This window comes from Halyomorpha halys, unplaced genomic scaffold, assembly GCF_000696795.3.
Source record: "Halyomorpha halys isolate HHAL.00 unplaced genomic scaffold, Hhal_1.1 Scaffold1147.1, whole genome shotgun sequence".
Taxonomy (NCBI): Eukaryota; Metazoa; Arthropoda; class Insecta; order Hemiptera; family Pentatomidae; genus Halyomorpha; species Halyomorpha halys.
Window position 1 is genome coordinate 178,779 of NW_027105529.1, and position 10,978 is coordinate 189,756.

General features: G+C 31.5%; 1 protein-coding gene across 5 annotated transcripts in view; it reads right to left on the reverse strand.

Annotated features, from left to right (window-relative positions):
* LOC106688530 (uncharacterized) overlaps window positions 1-10,978 on the reverse strand; it is a 32,766-nt gene that overhangs the window by 16,538 nt on the left and 5,250 nt on the right. For all 5 annotated transcript variants that reach the window (XM_067051738.1, XM_067051733.1, XM_067051724.1 and 2 more), the window contains exons 2-5: window positions 9,804-9,863; window positions 8,386-8,445; window positions 6,057-6,104; window positions 358-408 (exon numbers count right to left, since the gene is read on the reverse strand). In XM_067051738.1, coding sequence (XP_066907839.1) covers window positions 358-408; window positions 6,057-6,104; window positions 8,386-8,445; window positions 9,804-9,863 — 219 coding nt within the window. The remainder of the gene's footprint in view (window positions 1-357; window positions 409-6,056; window positions 6,105-8,385; window positions 8,446-9,803; window positions 9,864-10,978) is intronic.

Here is a 10,978-nt window from a genome sequence, read left to right on the forward strand (position 1 = left end):
AATAACTTATATACAATTGTACAGCTTCTTAGGCGCTTGTAGTGCTGGCCCCTGGTGGGATATAGCGGTACTACGTGCTGGCTTGCTGTTACAATCTAAATTAATTTTTTAATTTTGAGGATATTGGAATTGAACCTTATATCCAGCTAAAAGTTTTGTACCTTTCGACTCTTATAATGGCCAACAAAGTTAGGTAAAAATCTTGGGATACCTAATAAAAAATATAATATAAAAATGACCATACCCTGATTATTTTTTCAAATATAGATATATTGAAATAAAGATCGGTGATGTATATAGATAAATTGATAGGTAGTCAAACAGCGAGCATAAATAAATAAAATAAATGTTTCTTACCTTCATCTGGTACTATAAACTCTTCTTCTTGTTTCATATGAGTACATCCATCTAAAAACATTTAAATAAGAAAAACATTATTTTTAATAAAATAAATTATAAGAAAAAAATAAAAAAAACCAATCACTACAGATTTAGCTAATTAGTTATAAATTTTTCCAGAAGAAATAATCCTTTTTATTAAATCTTTTCTTTATTTCATGATTTGAAAAAATCATGATTCCAGCAGTTTGCCTATAACCAAGTTCATCACTCTAAAAATAAAATATTGCACAATTTTATTTTTAATGGCAGCAGCATTTATTTATTTCTGCAAACAGTTTAAAATAAATAAGTTAAAATTAATTATTAGTTATTTTCACAATAAGTTACGGTTTAAAAACTAATTTTACAATTATACATAAATTTTTCACAAAATTTGACAATATGAGATTATTATTTTCACACTACATTGCTTAGAAGTACCTAGGCCTTCTCCAACACAGCCAACCAATTTCTGCGATCTTTTGCTCTCTCTCTCACTCTCCATCTTACAGAGCATTCAAATGCCTTAGATCCTCAGTACAGCCATCTGATCCGGGGACGTTCCCTTTTTTGCTTTCCATCCAGTTGCTCAAATGGCATTGTGTTGGGTATCCTTTGATTGGACATCCTCTCTACATACCCTATCCATCTTAATTGAGCTTTTTCACCAAGCCACAGTGTTGGATTTCCCATTCAGTTCCATTCACTCTTTACTTTTGTCGGGGTTGTCTGGTCTTAGGCGATTTCTCCAGCCTGATATCTCTTAACAGAAGGCCCACGACAAGGCGTATTCAATTATAGTTAAGGAAGGAAGGCCGTGCCAGGGGATGAGCCCTGGACACTGACTAGGTAGAGGAGGTCTAGGTGAGAGAGTCTGAGGCAGAGTAACAGTTCTAGTTGCGGAGATGAAGCCGACGGACCAGAACTGTCATGATAGGAGCCAGCTTACTAGTTGCCGAGATGAAGCGGCGAACCAGTGAAACCGTTAGGAAGTAGGTTACAATCTTAGTTGCGGAGATGAAGCCGGCGGACTAAGATTGCTGGAGTAAGGGAGAGGAGATAGGCCATAGTCTATGGTGAGCATAATAAAAACCAACTCTTGAGAGAATAGATTAGCAATAAACTTCTCTATCTCGAGTAGAGTGTAAGCCACTAGTGCTATGACTAGACCCGGAGAAGGCTTGATCTGATGGATCAATACCGGTGACAATTGAAGGCCTCATGTGATCGGTTATCACTGAGAGTTCACTCTTTTAGCTCTACTTGAGATAGTTCTGTAGAATCTTATTGCTCGATCTCTTTTTATTTTATAATTACATTCTTACATTTTACATATTAACATATATACATTTTATACAAGAGATCGTATTTATAATAATAATAAACTTATATACAATTGTACAGCTGCTTAGACGCTTGTAGTGCTGGCCCCTAGTGGGATATAGCGGTACTCCGTGCTCGCTGACTGTTACACTTTGTTTTCATTTGTAACCAGGCTTCCCAGGTACTTAAACTGGTTTACAGAACTGAAACTGTGATCTCTGAAAGTTATTTTACTATTTACTTCCTTATCCCTTCTTGAACCTTTCATTTAAATTGCTTTATCTCCATTAACCTTGAGACCTATTTCAGCTAATGCTTCTTAGAATTACTAGAATGTTCTTTGTACTACTGTTGGCTCTAATAGTAATGACCACATCATCCGCATATGCTAGATGTTGATACAGCTGATTGTAGATGGTTCTTCCTGGATTATTTTTAATTGAATGAATAGCTACTTCTGATGCTATATCAAAAAGAAGAGAAGCCAGAGGATCCCCTGTCTCAAATCATAGAGAAAATTCCTGGGACAGCGAATTTCCAAGCTTAACTCGGCAAGTGGTGTTCATTAGTGTCATTTTTACCAGCCTGACTAGTTTTTTCGGTATGTCTACCTTAACCATAGCTATAAAAAGTTCTATTCTGTCCAAACTGTCGTATACTTGTTTGAAGTCCTCAAATAGCAGATGCTTGTCTATGTTGAACTCATAAAACTTTTTCACTGTCTGACTCATGGAGAATATCTGGTCAACTGTTGATCTACTGGGCTGAAACCTTCCCTGATATTCCTGAAATCAGAAACTCTTCTTATGTTGGAGAACTACCAGTATCTCATAGGTTGTACTTAGTAGAGTAATTATTTTAGTTCTTTACTTCAATGATCGCACTACCGACTATCTTCTCCTCGTATTAAAATCTACAGTTAACAGCTTATTAATGATAAGCCAATTATATAGTGCCTGTCACAAGTACTAACTACTAAATGAGTAGTTAATTTCCGAAAATCACCCATATCATATTATTTGAAACTTAAATGGTGTATAGAATAAAAAAAAGTGTTTTTTTTCACATATTTACATTTTCCATATTATATTACAAATGCACAATAAATGGTTAAATACTGTCCTACAGGGAGGTTATCTAAGAGGAGAAAAAAGTCAGTTAATGAAAACTATTTATAATTAATTACTAGTCTAAATTGATGAGTCTCCATGAGGAACTCCATATCACTAAAACTACCTACAAAAGTAGAAAAGAGAAATGTTTTTTCATAAATCAAACATTTTGTCCAAACAACTATAAATCATCATCTAGTGAATTTAAGTTGACAATTATCATGAAAACTACTATAACTATGAAGAAACACATCATAAACTACTTTGTAGCATGTTAATTTAATTGCTTTAATTTGAGTGCTAATAGACATAACGTCTCATGATTCCTGAGATAAAGTCGTCGCACAATAAATTCACTAACAACAGATATTTCAGTATATATTTCTTGAAATAATGCTATTCATAGAACTGTATTTCGGGAACTATTGAATGTAAACAGCTTTACTAGGGCCAATATTTTAGCACATTTACTCAACTTAAAATGATTTTCTATTAGGTTTTCTAGTGTTGTTGGTTGTTTCAAAGATAAGGAACTAGGAATGAAAAATTAACATTTATATTCTCCCAACCTATACTTAGCAGACTCATCAATTTTAGCTAATAGTTTTAATACATAGTTTTTACGAAAGAAATAAAAAATTGGGATGAAATAACTGAGCTTTTTCTCCTCTTAGGTTCTAGTACAATATTTCTTATTGATCCTCTATGGTACTGTTTTTATTTAGTTATTATAATGACATGAACTTTGTTTAAAAATTTCTATAGCTCAAAGAAAATTTTGTTTAAAAAATAATTAATTCCAACATTTCGCACTTAAAATATCAATTAAACTTTTTTCTGTCAATATATATTCAACGAAATATGTTTGTCCTATATGAATTTAAACGAAACACTTTCCTACAAAATGAAGCTTGCTTTAATCCTCCTTACTATTACATATAGCGTATGTTGGATTTACACAATCAGATTTTTCCATACTTTTTTTGTATTTTGAATAAATTCCGGGTCAGGAGCCTCTATGAATTTAAACAAAACACTTTCCTACAAAATGAAGCTTGCTTTAATCCTCCTTACTATTACATATAGCGTATGTTGGATTTACACAATCAGATTTTTCCATACTTTTTTTGTATTTTGAATAAATTCCGGGTCAGGAACCTCTATTTTTGATACCTCCCATAGTAGAGCGTACCAGAAGAGCCCAAAGACGCCGTGACTGCAATGCCACCCTAAGATCAGTTGTAGCATGCAAGATGAGACTTGCTTTGCCCCTACTACCACGCCACAGCCTCTGATTGAGGAAGAAGTTATTCACGAACACCTGGTGATATCCAGAAGAGGGAAGCCTCAATCAGAGGCAGAAGTAACTGCAGCAACGAGACTACAAAATAATTAAATTTTTGCCTTTGATTTTTTTAGAGAAATACAAAATATAGAATTAACTTCAACATTATTATTTTATTTTTATACCAGATCGGCCTGGTGGGCCTTACATGGTTGATATAACTTATATTATATATATTTTTTTAACAGTTGATTTTGAGGGGGTATAGTCATACAAATGACACCCATAACTATATAAAATGTTCTTATTAAAAGAAAAAAAAAATAATAAAATAAATAGATAAGAATAATGTTTCTTAATAAAGGAGGAAAGTAAAATTAATAACAAAAAATAATGATATTGGTACACTTAAATAAAACAAACAATTTTCTTCTAATAGTAAAAAGAAACACGTTAATTTGGAAAAGGGAAGAACTTCAACATGACTCAACCAATCTTCACCAAAATTAGCAGTGGTTTAGGCCTATATAAACTACAACTAACAGGGCACACACCCGATCTAATTAAACAAATTAGAACCAGAGATATAAAATAAAACATTTAAAAAGTTTTTCTTCTTTGGAAACAATAATATTTCGCCCTTATTAGGGCATTAAATCTAAATGTATTTAATGCAGGTTAAAAGAGGAAAAATTCAGTTTTTCTATGGTTCTGCTAGAATAGGAATTAGGTAAAATATACAGAAGTTATATGAACGACGTTCACTGAAATAAAAAATCCTCCAAATAAACCAAGGTGAAAAATTTCTAATTTTTAATTTCTTTGAAAAATGTTATTCAAGGATTTTCAGACAATGCTAAAAATGAGTATGATTTGATTTTCCCCCAAAAAAAATTTTGTTAACCTACTTCACTGAAATCCCCATTATGTTTTTTTTTTTATTATTAGTGAATAAAAACTAATGAAGCTTAAAAGAAGAGACATGATTCTTAACAGAATTATTAATATATACATATATATTTTAAAAAACAAATCGATTAGCATATAATAAACATGAAAAAAATGTATACTTTTTGAGCTTAAAGGCCAAAAATTCTTAATTCTTTAATTATATTATTTCAAAATTTTTTGAGACAAAGTAATTATTTATTAAATAAATCAAAAATTAGTATCCAATTCTGTCTCAACATTTTATTTTTCAGTAGTCCAACGTTTCGGCCATTCTAGCCATCTTCAATACAATCTCTTCCTCACATTAATTTAAAATTTCTTTTGCAGGCTATTCTGCCCAGGTCATTTTCTTTATTATAAGTTCAAAACCTATTTATTTAAAATTTAAAATCATTAACATTTAATTTTAAATAAATAGGTTTTGAACTTATAATAAAGAAAATGACCTGGGCAGAATAGCCTGCAAAAGGAATTTTAAATTAATGTGAGGAAGAGATTGTATTGAAGATGTCCTTGAAGATGGCTAGAATGGCTGAAACGTTGGACTAGTGAAAAATAAAGTGTTGGGACAGAATTGGATACTAATTTTTGATTTATTTAATAAATGCTTAGTTCTGTTAATAACTTTTTTTTCAAAGAAATCGGAACAGGAAAATCTATAATCTATAATCTTCCCAGAAAAATCCTGAACATTTAGTAAGAAGCCCTATCACAATCGGATGAATGGTATAATGGTATGAATAAACAAATATCGATTTTTATTAATTAAATGTACAAAATTTTTGGCAAACACCAATTTGTATATTTAAATTTTTTTTAAATATAATTTACACGCAACTGCAAGTTAAATAACAGTTGGTGCCTATCTATTTCCATATATAATGTATCTTTTCGAATGGAGTATATTAGCAATCTAATCTTAAATTGTGCCAGTAACTGACATTTGTCGTCACATTTACCAACCGCTGATTAATAAGACTAGGTTAATTTAAAATTTTACTCACCATAATAAATATCATGTATTCCCTCTTCTTTGATATCAGTTGAAGAAACTGCAACAAAACCAAATGATATTTAAAGATTATTGATTGACCGTGTGTATAGATGAATGGAATATGGTCCGGGTGCGGTAAAAAAAAAAACTCAAATAGTAGAATTATACTATTTTATTGAGCCAACGTTTCGCCCCACGTTGCAGGGCTTCGTCAGGGCTAAAAAAAGATACAAACACTATAGTTACAAAAAGGAAAAAAAGAAAAAACATAAGTGTAAAATAACGGGGGTATATGTAAAAACGTAAGATATAATAAGAAAAATTAAAGGTTATAAATAGTAAATGAAAAGGGTAATTGTAACAGATAGATAACAGAAGAAATATTAAAGAAAGTACAAATAGAGAGATGAATATATAAATATATATATATATTTTTTCTTTCTTTTTTTCATCTCTCTATTTGTACTTTCTTTAATATTTCTTCTGTTATCTATCTGTTACTATTACCCTTTTTATTTACTATTTATAACCTTTACTTTTTCTTATTATATCTTACGTTTTTTCATTTTATACCCCTGTTATTTTACACTTATGTTTTTTCTTTTTTTCTTTTCGTAACTATAGTGTTTGTATCTTTTATAGCCCTGACGAAGCCCTGCAATGTGGGGCGAAACGTTGGCCAGTATATCTATCTTTCTAGGGTGGTACTTATGAGTATTTCAATGAGAAATACTTGCGATAAGCCATTGTGCATGTAATCTTATAGGGGAAAGGCTCTCTGGTAGAAAAATTACAATCTACACCAATAGCCAGGCAGAAATAGGGGCACTCAATAACCCAGTTACAGGATACAGAGTTGTTGAAGACTGCTATGTAGCATTCAACAAACTCTCATGTGTTAATAAAGTCAGTATCGAATGGGTGCCGGAACAAGCTGACAGATCAGCAAGGAATGGCTCTGAAAACCTTGAGCCAGTATGTGACATAAGCCTAAGCTATACCAAAAGTTATATAAAGGCAGCTTACGGCTTAAGCTGTTTCTCGATGAATCCTGTAGGGGCCGAAGAGATACACTGCTTCGGCTGGACAGAAATTCACTTATTAAAATTACAGGGATCTACATATGTCACTGCAGACTTAGTAAACATGTTTAATCTCAAGCTTACAGAGTCGCCCTTGTGCAGATTCTGCAATGCTGATGATGATGCGGCATACCACATTACATGCTGGTATAACCGATTTGTAGGGTTGAGGTTTGAGCTGTTTGGGGTGGATCACATTATGGATCCCAATCAGTGTGAGCTGATCAATCCGTCAAGCTTACTTAGATTCCTAGAATCTACACATATTAAGCTTTAATAAGCTCATTATAATGTTGTAGTGCTACAATGCTACAACGTTGCAATGTGGAATGCGCAAAATAGGCCTTACACACCGCAGTGCTTATAGCCAGTTTAAAAAAAAAAAGTAAAATAATTTTGATTTAAAAATATGAAGTAAATTATTTTTTGGAGCTGAATTTAATAATTGTAAGCAATTTTTTTGATTCAAAAATATCTAGTAAATCATTATCAGAAAATATGTAAATCATATGCCTGGTCCATTTTCAAGCTCTAATGCGAGCGCCAGTCATTGGAAAAAAATAAAAACTATTCCACTCCTTTTGTTCTACTATAGAGGCTAATATATTTTACCTCTAAAATAGATTTTCAAGTAGTAAACAAAAAAGTTTTAAAAAAATTGTTTTTTCACTCCCTCACCATGTCCGACCCCCTAGGTAGGCACTTGAAAAATTCATTATCAATCTAAAATTGATTGTTTGTTTCAACTCACAAACTGATTTAGTCAGCTATTACATGAGGATTCCATTAACAAATACGCCTCATTATTTATGTAGTCAGTAAAAAGAAATAAAATCTGTACGTCCAAATTTTTTTCCTTCACTTCCTCTTTTTGACATATTTTCATAAATTTTTTAAACCATAATTAAAGGTACACCTGCACAGCGTACTAGTAAAGGTACTATGCCACTAAGTATGGATTTTCATAGCTCAAAATTTATAATTTTTTTAAACCATAATTAAAAGTACACCTGCACAGCAAAATTTAATACACATAATCAATAAAAGTTTAAATCATTGTTTAAAAATATACTAAAAAAAAAACTGAAGAAGATGAATAAAATTCCAAATTCTAGATGTATTTATATGACAGAGTTAGTTTTTATCAATCACACTATTTTTAGGAAAATAAAACTTTAAATGAATAAATAATTAATAATAATAATAAAAAAAAAATAGTATCACATAAATTCATAATTTAAAAAATATTAAACTCACAAATAGGTTCAGTATCATCTGTCATTTCTTCTTTTATAGAAATACCAGAGTTGACTATATCTGAAACAGCAAACATTTGATGAATTAATGACTAAATAATAAAACAATATAAAAATAACATCGTCATATTCAAAACATAAATAAATAATTCACTCACTACTAAATATAGCAAATCAGTAAAAGTTTAAATCATTTTGGAAAAATAAACTGTTAAAAACTTATCAAATAAACTAATAAAAACAATCTAAAAATTTGTTCACTTTTTTTTTAACAAAAAAAAAAGTGAAATCCCTAATTTAAGACTCATTCATAAAAGAATGTTAATTTTTATTAATTTATCTTCATAATACCACGGTCTGGTTAAACACATAATACTGCAGGGGTCCTTTTAGGGTCCTGGTATTAACATACCGTTTTGTTAGTGAGAATAAATGGAATAGTGAGAATAAATGGTTTAATGGATATAAGGAATGGATTTTAAAAATATTTAGAAAGAAAAAAAAAACGTTATTCATTGTTCCATTCTTGTTATGTGGTCAAACCTGGTTCTGAGTCTTCTGCTTTTTCCATGTCAATCTCCTCGCCTGTACAATTCTTATCCCCGATGGTTTTCAAGTTTTTATCATTTCCAGACTCTTTTTAGACCCAGTGTTTAAAAATAACTAATATTTTACTTAGAGACTGCAGAAATGAATGCTATATTCCTGGTGAATATCTTCTGCCAGAACAAATGCATTTACTGCAGCTAAAGTTCATAAAAAAAAACTAATGGGCATCTGCTGGTTTGTCTCTTGCAAGTACAATCGCTGAAAATTTTGTCAAGTGTGTCTGCTGCCCTTTGATATGCACTTGTAGATTTTTACAGTGTGCTATATAACCATCACAAATCACCCAAACATTCATCCAGGTACATCACAGGTTTGGATTTCATATATCCAAGCCCTACGTAGGTATACATTTCAGTTTCGTATACAGGAAACCATTCCTTTTCCCCAGCTTCTCCCGTTTCTACATCCTCTGGTAGTTATGATTCATATTAATATATAAGGGTAGGTACTTTTAGGAAATGTTTGCTCGACATAAAGAGTCATGTTGAAATCTAAATAATTTCTGTGGAAGCCCAGAAACTGTGAATACCATCACCCCTAAGGGATTCCAACCTTGCTTTTATTCGGAAGAAAGGAACTGTGCAATGAGGTGTCACTGTAAATTTAAAGGAAACTTATTTATGTAGCTCAAGATAGTTTTGTGAAAAAATTCGTTGAGATTTTCATAGGTTTTCACTAGAGCGTTTGGGGTCATTAAAGATTTAAAATAGACTTAAGTAGATACAGTTTAAATCAATAACATAAGCCATTAAAATCAATCAAAAGAAAAGAATCACACTTCATAATCACTTGAAAAAAGATGTAACTTACTAGAGGGCTCAGCCTCATCAGTTATTTCTTCTTTAATTGACATAATAGAGTTACCTCCATCTGAAAAAGTATTACGATAAATTAATGATTAAAACAAAATTGGTAAACACAGTCAGATTCGATGTATAAAGAAACAAAAAAGTCAAATTTAAATAAGACATAACAATGGAATACAGTAGATTTATAACAAGAGACAGACAACTGCATCTTTTGTTCCCTAGCTCCTAATTCCACCAAACCTCAACAGAAATTCAGATCATGGAAAAGACATTCAAATAACACTAATTTTAAAAGGGGGATGTTCTGGGTACGATCAAAGAAAAAACTCAAATAGTAATCAAACTATATTATATGAGCCAATGTTTTGTCCCATGTTGCAGGGCTAAAAAAGATAAAAAAAGTTAAATGAGATAACAAAATGAGCCAATAAGTAAAAATAAAATAATATTTAACTAAGGTGTCCACTAATTATGAAAAAAAATACGTGAAAATGTCTCTTCAGCATATTAATTATATTTATTGTATCCATTCTTTTCATTTAACTATAACTTTTTTTTTTAAATATAATTTCTCCCCCATATTATCACTTGATGTTTGCCTATTTTTAATATTTTCTTTAATTTGCTAATGTTGCCTTTGCTTTAACATTATTTTCAAATGTGTTGTATTAGTTAACCACCAATCCCCACCACTTCTCCATCCCGTCTAACTTAAGTTTCATTTTCGTGCTTGCCTGAATTCATTAGGGCATGTATCCTATTTCGATCATTATTCTGATTTTACTATTATTCTGCTTTTGATCGAGTCTGGCACCCAGGACTGCTATACAAGATCCGTAAATTCCTACCCCCTACATACTTCCTCATTATCCGTTCTTATCTCTCCGACAGATTATTTCAAGTAAATTAAAACGGCGCTTATTCGTCCCTGTTTCCTCAGCCTGCTAGTGTACCTCAGGGTAGTATCCTTGGTCCTATCCTTGTTAACGTATGCCGATGACACATGCCTATTGTCAGTGAATAATGATCCTTCCATTGTATCCCAATCCCTCCAATCCAATCCCACATCACCACCCTCGAAGAATGGTGCCAAAACTGGAGGATTAAAATAAATTCCAATAAATCCCACCAAATCACATTTATCCTTCGTCGTAAACCTTTGTCTTTCCCTACAGT